This window comes from Anoplopoma fimbria, chromosome 18, assembly GCF_027596085.1.
Source record: "Anoplopoma fimbria isolate UVic2021 breed Golden Eagle Sablefish chromosome 18, Afim_UVic_2022, whole genome shotgun sequence".
Classification (NCBI taxonomy): domain Eukaryota; kingdom Metazoa; phylum Chordata; class Actinopteri; order Perciformes; family Anoplopomatidae; genus Anoplopoma; species Anoplopoma fimbria.
Genome location: NC_072466.1, coordinates 3,145,258 through 3,161,143, shown reverse-complemented (window position 1 = coordinate 3,161,143; position 15,886 = coordinate 3,145,258). Strand labels below are relative to the sequence as shown.

At 36.7% G+C, this 15,886-nt stretch overlaps 2 protein-coding genes and 1 long non-coding RNA gene across 4 annotated transcripts; all 3 read left to right on the top strand.

Annotated features, from left to right (window-relative positions):
* The first annotated feature begins 555 nt into the window (after positions 1-555).
* LOC129106779 (uncharacterized) lies at positions 556-6,210 on the top strand. Its single transcript, XM_054617998.1, has 6 exons — positions 556-631; positions 936-967; positions 2,839-3,030; positions 4,024-4,223; positions 4,395-4,428; positions 5,450-6,210. The coding sequence occupies exons 1-6, from the start codon at positions 594-596 to the stop codon at positions 5,605-5,607; spliced, it is 654 nt and encodes a 217-aa protein (XP_054473973.1). The 5' UTR covers positions 556-593; the 3' UTR covers positions 5,608-6,210.
* A 914-nt stretch (positions 6,211-7,124) lies between these two features.
* On the top strand, positions 7,125-15,607 carry LOC129106777 (uncharacterized). Of its 2 annotated transcripts, none has more exons than XM_054617997.1 (6): positions 7,125-7,293; positions 10,419-10,444; positions 12,015-12,206; positions 13,644-13,843; positions 14,016-14,049; positions 15,039-15,607. In XM_054617997.1, exons 1-6 carry the CDS (start codon positions 7,256-7,258, stop codon positions 15,194-15,196), a joined length of 648 nt encoding a protein of 215 aa, XP_054473972.1. In that variant the 5' UTR covers positions 7,125-7,255; the 3' UTR covers positions 15,197-15,607. The 2 variants fall into 2 exon arrangements, with proteins under 2 accessions (XP_054473972.1, XP_054473971.1); XM_054617996.1 differs by lacking the exon at positions 7,125-7,293 and adding an exon at positions 10,151-10,285.
* Positions 7,634-9,596, top strand: LOC129106778 (uncharacterized). Its single transcript, XR_008531861.1, has 3 exons — positions 7,634-7,661; positions 9,188-9,390; positions 9,563-9,596. It is a non-coding gene; the product is annotated as an uncharacterized LOC129106778 (long non-coding RNA).
* Positions 15,608-15,886: the final 279 nt, after the last annotated feature.

Genomic DNA, 15,886 nt, shown 5'->3' with positions numbered 1-15,886 from the left:
TATATATATATATATATATATATTATATATATATATATATATATATATATATATACTGCTTTGTATTTATATTATTTCCTAATATTGATAATATATTATATATACTGCTTTATTTTTACATTATTTATATTTATATTCCATCAACTGCTTTATATTTTATATATATATATATATATATATATATATTCTATTATTTTATCATATATATATATATATATACTGCTTTGTATTTATATTATTTCCTAATATTGATAATATATTATATATACTGCTTTATTTTTACATTATTTATAACATAATTGATATATAATGTAAATTGCTTTATATTTATACTATTTTAAAATATAAATAATATATTATATAAACTGCTTTATATTTATATTATTTGATAATATGAATTATATATTATACAAACTGCTCTATACTTATATTATTTTATAATATATCACGTTTATGTGATATATTATGCTTTGTGTTTATATTATTTTATAATAATATAAATAATATAAATTTAGCTGCGTCAGAGGACTCAGCTTGTATAAAACGAAAGTGAAAGTTCCCCACTGACGAGTGAGCCGTTATTTTCCTCGGGAATGCAAGATCCATTTTCGACAAATTACCAGTCTATATCGTAAGTAAACCACTAATAAAGGTTTTAAATATACCGTGCGAGGCTGTGAACTGCTGAATCTCCACCATGTGTCTGATTAACATTCAAGATTATAGGTTTTAGACCTCTAATGTAACTTATCTGCGTCTGTTGGGCTGGGTCAAGCTTGTGCAGAGCAGCTTTGACAAAAGAGTTTGTGATACATTTACACCTAAGCCTGGTTTGTTTATATATTTATATTATATATATATATAATATATATATATATATATTTTTAAACTGTGTTGAATTAAGCTTTCTCTCTGTTTCACTGTTTCCTCCTCAGAGACATGGATCGGGCAGAGACGGCTGGAACTGGTAACCTTTCTTATTTTTTTTATTTCTATAAATTAAGTAACTCAGTAGTAGAATGTAAATAAGACATTTACATTTACTCAAGTACTGTACTTTTACTGTACTTAGGTACAATTTCAAGGTGATTTTGCAATCGGAGGTTTCTCACAAACGGAAGTATTAAGTGTAAATGCAGCAGTAATATTAATAGTAAAACAATGACAGAGACCATTTTGCTGCACAATGACTACTTTCTCTTTTGAAACTTACAGTATATTTCACTGCTAATACTTGAATACCTTTATTTAAGTAAGGTTTTGAACACAAAACTTTTACTTATTGAGTATTTTCACCGTATGGTATTACATTACATTACATTACAGTCATTTAGCAGACGCTTTTATCCAAAGCGACTTACAGGAAGTGTATTCAACATAGGTATTCAAGAGAACTACTAGTCACCAGAAGTCATAAGTGCATCTCCTTTCTTAAACAAGCATCTTAAAGCATAAACCAGAGCAAAAGTATAGTGCAGAGGCAAATTACTACGAAAACAATAATTGCAACAGACTAATACGAATATAATAAGTGCTACAAACTACTACGAACAGGATAAGTGCAGTAAACGAATACGAATTCAATAAGTGCAGCGAACTGATACGAATACAGTAAGTGCAACAACTAATACGAATGCAATAAGTGCTACGAGGAATAGTATTAGTACTATTACTTAAATGAACAGTGTCTAGCAGGGGTCACCAACCTTTTTGAGACTGAGAACCACTTCAAGGGTACTGAGTAGTACGAAGGGTTACTTGTTTGATACAAACTTCCTGAATAACATAAAGTTGCACAGATCACCTTTTAATAATAATAATATACGTGAAGAGACACATGTCAATGTTATTGATTCCTCACAATAATTATTATCAATGATTTCCCATGGTAGGAAACACAGATATATTTAAACATGCAACATTATTTATTGCTGTTAATCTGTTTCAACATTTAAAAGTCAGAGTTATCACTCTGGGTGAAAGAAACAGTTCTGGTTTTGTGAGGGGCAAATTGATCAAGGCAGGAGGATAGTGTGTTATTGTAGAGGTTGACCAGGTCTGTGGGGGAGGGGTTAAAAGACGGGGTTAGGATGGGGAATTTTTCAGTGAGACAGGCTGACAGGGATGAGGGACGGACAGACTTGATATTACGGAGAGTGATGGTACGCGTGGGTTTGGGTTCTTGGATGGGAATGACGATGTCCATGATGATGGCTAGGTGGTCAGAGATGGTGAGGTCAGAGCTGGAAAGATGGTTGATGGTGATTCCGGTGGAGCAGACCAGGTCCAGGATGTGACCGCGGTTATGGGCGGGGAAGTTGATGTAGTAGTAGTGCAGGTGTTTTTACCAAGTTTCAGTTAAACAGAGGATATCAAGGTTTAGTACGTACGCCTTATTTAAAACATATGGTTTATACAACCAGGAACCAAAAAAGTGTAGTGTAAATGTGGTTAAAACTGGATAAAAAGTGTGGAGTGGACGATTACAAACTAGGCTACACAATGCTAACGCATGCGCATAACCTCTGAAATTGGAGGTAAAACCGATCGTCATCATTTAAAAAATCAGTATCGGTATTGTTAAAATTGTAATAAAAGTATGGGTATCATATCAAATCGTAAAAGTTTGGTATCGCCCATCCCTTCTTTTAAGCTGTTTAGGAAAGTGATGAAGATCTTTAAAAACAAGATTTTCTATAAAACTTTGTAAAGCTCAATAATGACTCGGACATTCTTCTCTGTCAATTTATGCTGAATCTGGCTAAATATTTTTAACAAGATTCTGTATGAAACTATGTCAAGCTCAATAATAACTCAAACATATTTTTGTCTCTTTAGTGCCGGGGAAGAAATTCTTTGTCCACTTGGCAGGAAAAACTAACGGGGCTCATCAAGAGTTTGTTGGCAAACTGAAAGGCATTGGCAAAAGACAGGTTGACTCTCCTGGAGAAAGTGACTTCATCGTGGTTTTCTGTCCCGTCGTTTCACGAGTTGGAACAGACGTCGGCGAGGCCCTGAACGGCATTCAAGGTAGGAAATGTTCACCAGTTTCACACTGACTAGTCCAATGTATTCAGGGAAATATGACCAATCAGTTGAAAAGTTCCTTATTTTGGTACGAAAAACAACTTGTTTGTTTTGTACAGCTTCTTATTAGACTTTATATTCCCCTATTTTTAGCCGTTGCCCCCAAGGCTCAACACAACCTTACTTTGGTTTTAAAGATCTCAGCTTTACTGTTTAGAATTACTCTCACCACACCTCAACTCTTAAACCTTGTTTCCAGATGCAGCCGGCGGCTGTTTTAAATAAAAGAGCTCTGATAAGCCAACTGTACCTGTCTTGTCCCAAACAGCAGACATCAGAGACTAGCTGGACATATCAACTCGTTCTCAATCCTAACTCCACAAGTATGGATGCATAGTCAGGACCCCTTGGCCTCACTTTTTAATGCACCTGGTACCGCTTGGCGACACTTAGGTCTAGGCAACAAAATGACTTGGTTAGGTTGAGGAAAGATAGTGGTTTGGGTTAAATTTAGTAAGTTTTCTAAAGTTGTGTACATGAGTAAAATATGTTACATAAGTTAAATCGGTTGTCCCAAACAGATGCTAAAATGTGCCTTAAGCGTTGGTATCAGACACCAACAGCTGTGACTAATTGTTGGTATTTGACGATCTTGGAGCCAGTAGTTTGCTGACTAGTTCACCATGACAACTCTAAAAGGTGGTTATATGATTTTGTGTTTAAAGCTTGTTCTGCTGCCCCCAAGTGGCAAAAAAACATCCCTATGTTCAAGAATACACTGGCAATAAACTTTGTTTAATTACAAGGTAAATTTATGTGAAAATGAGGATAAAGAATATAGGAAAGATATAAAAAATCAACAGGAAGTTGAATTACAGAGCTACATCTTGGTCACCCCGTGCTATCGGCTCCAGATGCAGTAAAAACAAGTCAAGTCTTCCCGCTTACGTTTCATGTTGTTTCTGACTCATTTGGTTGTGCTCTCTCTGCTTACAGATGGTAAACCAGTGATTCTGGTGGTGATGCATCACACCTTCGATCCTGAACAAGTTGTGGCTGAAAGCAGGAGACAGGTGGCCAACCCGAACGTCTTACTCACTGTGGATTGTCTGTTCCATGAGCACAGCCTCCTGAACTGTAACCTCAATGATGACGCTTGGTTGAAGGTCGAGGCATTGCTTGGATTCAGTTCATTGGTAATTACTTTTTTTACCGATGTAATACAATCAGGTTTACACACAATCAATGCAGAGTGAGGTGATGTTTTGGTAGAGATAAGGGATTGTTACTGTGGTCCACCTCTGAAATGATGCAGTTTCATTATTACTAATTAATATTGATCTTATTATTTTGTTTCTTTCTGTCAGGTTCCTACACGGATAAGAAAACTCTGGACCATAAGTAAGTGTTACATTAACCTTTCTAAGATTTCAGATCAAACAGAAGTAAAATAAATCATTCTGAAGTTACAGTTTTTTCAGTACAAACCCCCTATTTGTATGTTATTGATGAGCTGCAGTGGAGGGATAGTAACACAGAGCATCACAACTTAAAGTAGTTTTGTGGTTTAAAGACAGATTGAGATATATAATATAAACCAGACTGCATATTTAATACATCAGTCTTCTGTATTTATGGAAATTTGGTCTAATTTCATAGTTGTGGCAATCATTCTTATCAGTAGAAATAAAATTTGACTCTTATACAGAGACCTAGAACGATGTTGTTAGACAATTGGACAAGTTTTTAATAAAGCAGCATTAAATACAATATTTAACCACTTATTTGGAGGTGAAAACCAAGGTATGTGTTAGAATTACAATTTGTCAGCTGCAACCTGTGACCTCTGCTTCTGAAGATGCAGAGTGAGGTCAATGCTTCATGTTTGAAAGCTGAATTCTCTCTACTGTCCATCGGGGGGCGACTCCTCTGGTTGTATAGAAGTCTATGAGAAAATGACTCTACTTCTCTCTTGATTTATTCCCTCAGTAAACATTGTAAACATGAGTTTATGGTCTCAATCTCTAGTTTCAAGTCTTCTTCAATACAGCATGATGTTCATTTAGTAAATGATGCTCCATTTAGAGTCAAACAGACCATAAAGCAGGGTTTGCTTTAGGGCGGGGCTTCACACTGTCACTACGTGACTCCTCCTCAGTCCATATATGGGCACCTACAGCTATAAGCCTCCAGTTCAGTTTGGAGGGCCATTTCCTGTTTGGAATCATGAAGCACCATGGGGGATTTTAGAGGACATTTTGAGTATGGTCACATTTGTTTCCCCTCTGAATAAGTTGCTAAGATGACTGGGTTGAAGATTGATTTAAATGTGCTTAAGATTCATTTAAATGTTCTTGACCTGGAGATGCACCGTACTGAGGTGATAATGATACAGATTAATCATTGTTTTTCTTTATTTTAGGAGTGTTGCTGTTCGTGTTTCTGTTGGTGGTGATCGTGGTCATCATTATCATCACAGTCGTCATTGTTGAAACGAACAATGAGAAGACAGATATGCAGAACCACACATTAAGCAAGTTGCTGGATGAGAAAAAGATGGAAGTAAAGAGTCAACTTTAAAAAAATAACATTGAAATTTAAATCCAACTTATAACCCAAAACTGCCAATAGTTGAAAAGTATCTTAAGTTTTACCTAAAACAGTATTGACATGCTCAGATGAACATTGAAAGGGTTTTGGGGGGCTGTAATTGTTCCTCTAGTCCGAACTGGCCTAAAATAAATCCTTCCTCAAAGGGTTTTAATGTTAGTGATGGAGGACAAAACTGTTTCCTGAGAGTTTAAAACGTGGTTAAGACCAAAGTTTCTTCACAACCCCAATAGTTGTGTGGCATGTTCATGTTTAAATGTGTGTGTAGTAGACAAAACATCCCTGTAAAATATTGAATGCTTCTGCTTTGTGCTGTTAAAGATATTAAGATTTTATTTTGTTCCTTCATAAAAGATGAATAAAAATGTATCCATCAAAGTGATTATATCATATTTACGTTGATGTCTCTGTACATTTGTCAATTCTCTGATATTGATTCCTATCAAAAAAAAGTAAAGGTATTGTTATAACTATTAGAAATATAAGTTTAAGCTCCTTTTTGGCTCACATCTTGGCTCACACATGTTTTTTCAAGTGTGCAAAACCCTCCAATAAATTCTCACTTTAAAGTTTCTTTCAATATTCATCAGGTACTTTTCCAAATCCACATGAAAGACTTTTCCCATTGGCATAAATGAAATCCACCGCAGACCACTCATTGAAAAACATAATACTTAGCTAAGAATTAAGTAATTTGATGAACATAATGTGATTGTTTTATGAATATATTCCAGATGTGTGTTAGTTTCAGCCAACAGATTGCTTTAATAAATTCACTGATGTGGGTTTTCTCTTTTTCGTGCTGCTGATGCAGCTTTTGGCTAGATTTCTACCATAAAACAGTCTGTTTTGTTTACATTTTCTCCCTTTATTTGTGAATGCATCAAGCAGATGTATTTCAGTCTTCACCACTCAGTCGTAGAAGAAGAGCAGACCCTGAATGCAGCAGCACTGATACCAGAGGGGGGGAGTCTTACTGGCAGCCACACATGTAGTGGGATAGCAGTAGGCATATAAGGTTGGTTGACTCAAAAGTTGTGGTATTGATAGTCAGAGTGGTTACGTCCAGCCTTACAAAACCCACAGTGGTATATCATCGGCCACTTTATGACCTCGGCGCTACTGCAGAGCCCCGTCCTCAGTCAAACTGACTCAGAGAGATGGAGAGGGGAGAAGCTGCCTTCCTAAGTCATAATTATCAGATAGTAAGATATTGAGATATGAAGTCATTATTATGAGACAGTAAGAAAGTAAAAGTCATAATTACGAGATAATAAGTCACAATTATGAGATGCTCAGTCATAATTATGAGAAAAGTAAAATATTAAATCATAATTAGGAAATGGTTAGTCATCATTTTTAGAAAGTTTCTCATTATAATGCCTTTATTTTGTTATTTATTTTACAGTGGCGGAAATGGGCTTCCATGTGTGACGCAGCTTGTAAAAGTGAAAGTGAAAGTGAAAGTGCTCCACTGATCACGAGTGTCTGGTTTGAGACGTTTGAGACGGATATTTCAGAGACATTATCAACAAATATACCAGTTTATTCCGAAAGTAAACCACTAATAAAGGTTTTAAATATACCGTGCGAGGCTGTGAACTGCTGAATCTCCACCATGTCTTGGAATAACATTCCAGGTTTTAGTTTTCTAAGGTAACTTTAGCTGCGTCTGTTGTGCTGGGTCAAGCTTGTGTAGAACAGCTTTAAGAAAAGAAAAGAGTTTTTGATATCAACTGTGTTATGTATCAACTGTGTTGACTTAAGTTTCCTCTCTGTTTCTCTATTTCCTCCTCAGATACATGATCCTGGGAAAGAAGACTGGTGAGGGAAGAAGTTTGATATTTTTTTATTTATATAAATTAAATGACGCAGTGGTGCAATGTAAATAAGTACATTTACACAAGTACTGCACTTTTACTGTACTTAATGGTTAAAAAAGTACAAACTCAAGGTGATTTTGCATTCAAAGGTTTCTGACAAACTGAAGTATTAAGTGGGCGAGGCCCTGAACGGCATTCAAGGTAGGAAATGTTCACCAGTTTCACACTGACTAGTCCAATGTATTCAGGGAAATATGACCAATCAGTTGAAAAGTTCCTTATTTTGGTACGAAAAACAACTTGTTTGTTTTGTACAGCTTCTTATTAGACTTTATATTCCCCTATTTTTAGCTGTTGCCCCCAAGGCTCAACACAACCTTACTTTGGTTTTAAAGATCTCAGCTTTACTGTTTAGAATTACTCTCACCACACCTCAACTCTTAAACCTTGTTTCCAGATGCAGCCGGCGGCTGTTTTAAATAAAAGAGCTCTGATAAGCCAACTGTACCTGTCTTGTCCCAAACAGCAGACATCAGAGACTAGCTGGACATATCAACTCGTTCTCAATCCTAACTCCACAAGTATGGATGCATAGTCAGGACCCCTTGGCCTCACTTTTTAATGCACCTGGTACCACTTGGCGACATTTAGGTCTAGGCAACAAAATGACTTGGTTAGGTTGAGGAAAGATAGTGGTTTGGGTTAAATTAAGTAAGTTTACTAAAGTTGTGTAGGTAAATAAAATATGTTACATAAGTTAACTAAGACACAGAACGTAAAACAAGTCACTGTTGAGTTGTGGTTTCACAGACTGCGGTGCTCTTGTTACGTGGAAGCCCGGTTTGTCCCAAACAGACGCTAAAATGTGCCTTAAGCGTTGGTATCAGACACCAACAGGTGTGACTAATTGTTGGTATTTGACGATCTTGGAGCCAGTAGTTTGCTGACTAGTTCACCATGACAACTCTAAAAGGTGGTTATATGATTTTGTGTTTTAAGCTTGTTCTGCTGCCCCCAAGTGGCAAAAAAACATCCCTATTGTAGTGGCCAATTGTCCGAAAAATCCTAAAACAAAGTTAAATCAAAGGGCCACTGACGCACCATGGGTTTGTGGTTTACGCAGGCAAAGAGGTTAATGTCCAAACAGAATTCCGTGTTGCTGATGATTTATTTGGTCAAAATAAATAAGGCAAACAAACAAACAAAAGAACAAAGATAATCCTGTCACTGACTCTCTGGCTCTGGTAAAAAAAACTATAGTCCCACCCCGGTGCATGCTGGTCCTATACCTGCCTACTCCTATATGTAACCGCAGGTGCCCACAGTGTTACCCAATTCAAAATAAATTACCAAACCCAAAACTAAGTATACTAAACAACAACAAAAATATTATTTAACTAAACCAATGACCATCAATAGAAAAGCTATCTTAATAAATCAAACAATATTGCTTATGCATAAAATAACTAAATACTAATATCCTATAAATAGCTCCTACATCTATGTTCAAGAATACACTGGCAATAAACTTTGTTTAATTACAAGGTAAAATGATGTGAAAATGAGGATAAAGAATATAGGAAAGATATAATAAAACAACAGGAAGTTGAATTACATCTTGGTCACCCCGTGCTATCGGCTCCAGATGCAGTAAAAACAAGTCAAGTCTTCCCGCTTACGTTTCATGTTGTTTCTGACTCGTTTGGTTGTGCTCTCTCTGCTTACAGATGGTAAACCAGTGATTCTGGTGGTGATGCATCACACCTTCGATCCTGAACACACTGTAGCTGAAAGCAGGAGACAGGTGGTGGCCAACCCGAACGTCTTACTCACTGTGGATTGTCTGTTCCATGAGCACAGCCTCCTGAACTGTAACCTCAATGATGACGCTTGGTTGAAGATCAAGGCTTTGCTTGGATCCAGTTCATTGGTAATTACTTTTTTTACCGATGTAATACAATCAGGTTTACACACAATCAATGCAGAGTGAGGTGATGTTTTGGTAGAGATAAGGGATTGTTACTGTGGTCCACCTCTGAAATGATGCAGTTTCATTATTACTAATTAATATTGATCTTATTTATTTTGTTTCTTTCTTTCAGATTCATAGCTGGAAATTAAAATCTTCGGCCAAAAGTAAGTGTCACATTAACCTTTCTAAGATTTCAGATCAGGGATAGCAGTAGGCATATAAGGTTGGTTGACTCAAAAGTTGTGGTATTGATAGTCAGAGTGGTTACGTCCAGCCTTACAAAACCCACAGTGGTATATCATCGGCCACTTTATGACCTCGGCGCTACTGCAGAGCCCCGTCCTCAGTCAAACTGACTCAGAGAGATGGAGAGGGGAGAAGCTGCCTTCCTAAGTCATAATTATCAGATAGTAAGATATTGAGATAAAGTCATTATTATGAGACAGTAAGAAATAAAAGTCATAATTACGAGATAATAAGTCACAATTATGAGATGCTCAGTCATAATTATGAGAAAAGTAAAATATTAAATCATAATTAGGAAATGGTTAGTCATCATTTTTAGAAAGTTTCTCATTATAATGCCTTTATTTTGTTATTTATTTTACAGTGGCGGAAATGGGCTTCCATGTGTGACGCAGCTTGTGCGAAAGCGAAAGTGAAAGTGCTCCACTGATCACGAGTGTCTGGTTTGAGACGTTTGAGACGGACATTTCAGAGACATTATCAACAATATACCAGTCTATATCGTAAGTAAACCACTTATAAAGGTTTTAAATATACCGTGCGAGGCTGTGAACTGCTGAATCTCCACCATGTCTTGGAATAACATTCCAGGTTTTAGTTCTCTCAGGTAACTTAGCTTCGTCTGTTGTGCCCATGGGGGCCCAGAAGGCTTTACAGCTTTAAGAAAAGAAAAGAGTTTTTGAAATATCAACTGTGTTGACTTAAGTTTCAGAGTCTCTGTTTCTCTATTTCCTCCTCAGATACATGATCCTGGGAAAGAAGACTGGTGAGGGAAGAAGTTTGATGTTCTTTTATTTATATAAATTAAATGGTAATGCAATGTAAAAAGTACATTTACACAAATGCATTTTACTGTAAAATAGCATTAAAAAAGTACAAACTCAAGGTGATTTTGCATTCAAAGGTTTCTGACAAACTGAAGTATTAAATGTGAATGCAGCAGTAATGTTAATAGTAAAACAATGGCAGAGACCATTTTGCTGCACAATGACTACTTCGTCTTTTGGCTGGGTCAGTACATTTGCAGAGCAGCTTTGAAAACCTTTTTTGATACAGGTTTTGAACACAAAACGTTTACTTATTGTGTATTTTCAAAGTGTTCTATTGTACCTATTACTTAAATAACCTGTGTAGCATTTGGATAGGGGCGTCTGTAAATGACTAATAATGTAATGTAATGTTTAGCTTTACTTTAATATGTGTGTGTGTGTGTGTGTGCATTTTATGTATTATAATAGCTATTATATATCGGCCACCGTAGTTCTCCTACACGCTTGACACATGGGTAAACTTAGTGACTTAAGTTTCCTCTCTGATCTATTTCCTCCTCAGAACAAATGATCTAAATCATTTTTCCACCACTGGTTTGCTCTGTCAAGACTGCAATGTTTCTATTTTTTTTTACATTTATATAAATTAAATTTGCTGCTCTTACCAATTTTTGTAAATAATACATTTACACAAGCAACTGGACTTTTACTGTAATAAGAGGTTAGAAACAGAACAAACTCAAGGATTTGATTTTGTGATTCAAAGGTTTCTGACAAACTGACAGTATTAAGTTTGAATGCAGCAGTAATATTAATAGTAAAACATGACAGAGACCATTTTGCAATTACAATGACTACTTTATTTAAAAAAGAAAGATACATTTTGAAAGATTAATAACTTGAATACCAAAAGTTTATTTAAGTAAGGTTCTGAATGCTAAAGACTTTTATTTATTGTGTATTTTCACAGTGTGATTAGTAGTTAACATCAAACATGTGTAGAAAACATGACAAAGTGGGAGCTTTTCACAGAAGTGGATATAAATACAGAAAGATGCTTTTTGTTTGACAATAAATCACCAAAGATAAGGTTGTTGCATTTTCAGAACATTAAAGGGTTGCACAGTTACATTTAGATCTATCTCCCAATTTGCTACATTGTTTGTGATGCTTGTCAAAATGCTTGAAGATAAAGTGACCTCTTCAAACATTTTAAAAAATGTTTTATTTAATTGAACTTCCTTTTGTAATAGATTTGTTATTAATGGCTGGTATGGGTCATTTGATTTTTCGAGTGTATTGATCTTTCCTTTCCCAAATAATGACCATTATTTAGAAACAATATCGGTATTGTTAAAATTGTAACAAAAAGTTATAATATCAAATTTAAAAAGTTTGGAATCGCTCATCCCTTGTTTTAAGCTGTTTATGAAAGTGAAAAAGTTCTGAATGTGTAAAAACCTTTTCCAATTTATGCTGAATTTAGCTAAAGATCTTTTTAAACAAGATTTTCTATGAAACTATGTAAAGCTCAATAATAACTCGAACATTCTTCTCTGTCTTTAGTGTCTTTGAGGAAATTCTTTGTCCACTTGGCGGGAAACACTAACGGGGCTCATCAAGAATTTGTTGCCAAACTCAAATACATTGGCAAAAGTCAGGTTTACTCTCATGGAAAAAGTGACTTCATCGTGATTTTCTGTCCCGTCGTTTCACGAGTTGGAACAGATGTCGGTGAGGCCCTGAACAACATTCAAGGTAGGAAATGTTCACCAGTTTCACACTGACTAGTCCAATGTATTCAGGGAAATATGACCAATCAGTTGAAAAGTTCCTTATTTGTTTTGTACAGCTTTTTATTGGACTTTCAATTCCCCACTGTTAGCTGTTGCCCTATTGGGCTGGGATTCAATCTCAACAGGACAGGGCTTGGAAGTTCCATCCATCCATCTCCTTCCGCTTATCCGGGGCCGGGTCGCGGGGCAGCAAGCTAAGGAGGGTCCTCCAGACGTCCTTCTCCCCAGCAACACTTTCCAGCTCCTCCTGGGGAACCCCGAGGCGTTCCCAGGCCAGACGAGATATATAATCTCTCCAGCGTGTTCTGGGTCCTGGGGCCTCTTACCAGTTGGCTTGGAAGTTAACCTTCCATTCCTCTGAAGGCGACTCTTCCTTCTGCAGGTTAAAGTGGGGGAGCACTGAGCAGGTTATCCGTCTGTCATTCAGAATCCATGTGTGTTTGTGAAGACACACATGGATCTGTTGCTCTTCCAGCGAGATGGGGACGGTAACCTCGGTTGATTTTGGGTACCAATGTTTTAACTCCTGGAATGGCATAGTGTGAAGGTGTGCGCCGATGTTTATAGCCTTGGTGATGTCATGGCCGTGTCACAGGGACTCCCTGGGGTTCCCGTGGGTCTCGTCCAATGAGGCACCAGTGTTGTGATTTAAACCAAATCTCACACTCAGGTTAGACTTTTAACTCCTGATGGGGGTTTGGTGCAGTTTCATAGTTTAGGCTTTTCTTTTTACCCCAAGGCCTCTCTTTTTGTTCACCCCACATAGTGAAGTCCCAACATCTACGTTACCTAAAATAGGTCAATGTTGAGTTTTGGTTTTACAAAGGACACAAACTAAATATTTGTGACCACAATTTTTTTTAGTTGAAAGTCGGTTTGTCTCAAACAGAAGCTAAAATGTGTCTTGTGCGACGGTATCAAATGCCGAGGTGCGTGACAAATCATTGGTATTTGAAGACATGGGAACAAGACCGGACTGAATATATTTTTCTGGCGTTGATGGAGACAAAAAAGGAGATAAAATTAGAGTGAATATCTGATTTATATTCATCAGGTGGACAAAAACACGTATCCAAGTGAATGCTAATGTTTCTTGGTATCTGCTGGATATGTCAACTGACAGTTGTTTGCTGACAAGTTCACCATGTCAACACTAAAAGGTGGTAAAATAATGTTGAGTTTGAAGCTTGTACTTTGTTAAATTACAAGGTACTTGTATTTTAAAATGAGGATGAAAAATATAGTAAATAAAAAGAAAATCAACAGGAAGTTGAATTACAGAGCTACATCTTGGTCACCCCGTGCTATCGGCTCCAGATGCAGTAAAAACAAATCAAGTCTTGCCGCTTACGTTTCATGTTGTTTCTGACTCATTTGGTTGTGCTCTCTCTGCTTACAGATGGTAAACCAGTGATTCTGGTGGTGATGCATCACACCTTCAATCCTGAACAAGTTGTGGCTGAAAGCAGGAGACAGGTGGCCAACCCGAACGTCTTACTCACTGTGGATTGTCTGTTCCATGAGCCCAGCCTCCTGAACTGTAACCTCAATGATGACGCTTGGTTGAAGGTCGAGGCATTGGTTGGATCCAGTTCATTGGTAACGACTTTTTTTACTGATGTAATACAATCAGGTTTACACACAATCAATGCAGAGTGAGGTGATGTTTTGGTAGAGATAAGGGATTGTTACTGTGGTCCACCTCTGAAATGATGCAGTTTCATTATTACTAATTAATATTGATCTTATTTATTTTGTTTCTTTCTTTCAGGTTCCTACCTGGATAAGAAAACTCTCGACCAAAAGTAAGTGTTACATTAACCTTTCTAAGATTTCAGATCAAAGAGAAGTAAAATAAGTCATTCTGAAGTTACAGTCTTTTTAGTACAAACCCCCTATTTGTATGTTATTGATGAGCTGCAGTGGAGGGATAGTAACACAGAGCATCACAACTTAAAGACAGATTTAGATATATAATATAAACCAGATTTAATACATCAGTCTTCTGTATTTATGGAATTTTGGTCTCATTTCATAGTTGTGGCAATCATTCTTATCAGTAGAAACATAATTTGACTCTTATACAGAGACCTAGAACGATGTTGTTAGACAATTGGACAAGTTTTAATAAAGCAGCATTAAATATAATATTTAACCACTTATTTGGAGGTGAAAACCAAGGTATGTGTTAAAATTGCAATTTGTCAGCTGCAACCTGTGACCTCTGCTTCTGAAGATGCAATGTGAAGTCAATGCTTCATGTCTTAAACCTGCATTCTCTCTACTGTCCACCAGGGGGCGACTCCTCTGGTTGTATAGAAGTCTATGAGAAAATGACTCTACTTCTCTCTTGATTTATTCCCTCAGTAAACATTGTAAACATGAGTTTATGGTCTCAATCTCTAGTTTCAAGTCTTCTTCAATACAGCATGATGTTCATTTAGTAAATGATGCTCCATTTAGAGTCAAACAGACCATAAAGCAGGGTTTGCTTTAGGGCGGGGCTTCACACTGTCACTACGTGACTCCTCCTCAGTCCATATATGGGCACCTACAGCTATAAGCCTCCAGTTCAGTTTGGAGAGCTATTTCCTGTTTGGAATCATGAAGCACCATGGGGGATTTTAGAGGACATTTTGAGTATGGTCACATTTGTTTCCCCTCTGAATAAGTTGCTAAGTTGACTGGGTTGAAGATTGATTTAAATGTGCATGATCTGGAGATGCACCGATACTGATATCTGATATTGAGGTGATAATGATACCAGATTAATCATTGTTTTTCTTAATTTTAGGATGGTTGCTGTTGATAGGTTTATGTGTGTCTGTGCCTGTGTGGTGGTTGTGGCCTTGGTGTCAGTCGTTGTTGATGGAGTGGACAAGAAGTGAACCTGAGAGGGCTACTGCCAAAACGCTGGACAGGATTTTTCCTTCTGTAAAGAGTCAACATTAGAAAAATAACATTGAAATTCACATCCTACTTATAACAAAAAACTGCCAATAGTGGAAAAGTATCTTAAGTTTTTCCTAAAACAGTATTGACATGCTCAGATGAACATTGAAAGGGTTTTTGGGGGCTGTAATTGTTCCTCTTGTCCAAACTGGCCTAAAAGAAATCCTTCCTCAAAGGGTTTTAATGTAAGTGATGGAGGACAAAACTGTTTCATGAGAGTTTAAAACGTGGTTAAGACCAAAGTTTCTTCACAACACCAATAGTTGTGTGGCATGTTCATGTTTAAATGTGTGTGTAGTAGACAAAACATCCCTGTAAAATAATGATTGCTTCTGCTTCATGCGATGTAACATATGAAGATTATATGTTGTTCCTTCATAAAAGATAAATAAAAATGATCCATCAAAGTGATTATTTCATATTGGCGTGGATTGTCTCTGTACATTTGTCGCGTCTCTGATATTTATTCCTATCAAAAATGGGGTAAAGGTCTTATAACAATAATAGAAATATAAGTTTAAGTTCCCATTTTGGCTCACACATCTTTTGATTTAAATGTGCAATAGTGTCCAGGTCATTTCTGGCTTATATCACCCCAACTGTGAAGTTCATGTCGAGTCTGACCATGATAGACCATAAAGCAGGGTATGATTTAAGGCAGATATACAATGTGATTGACAGGTCTCTACC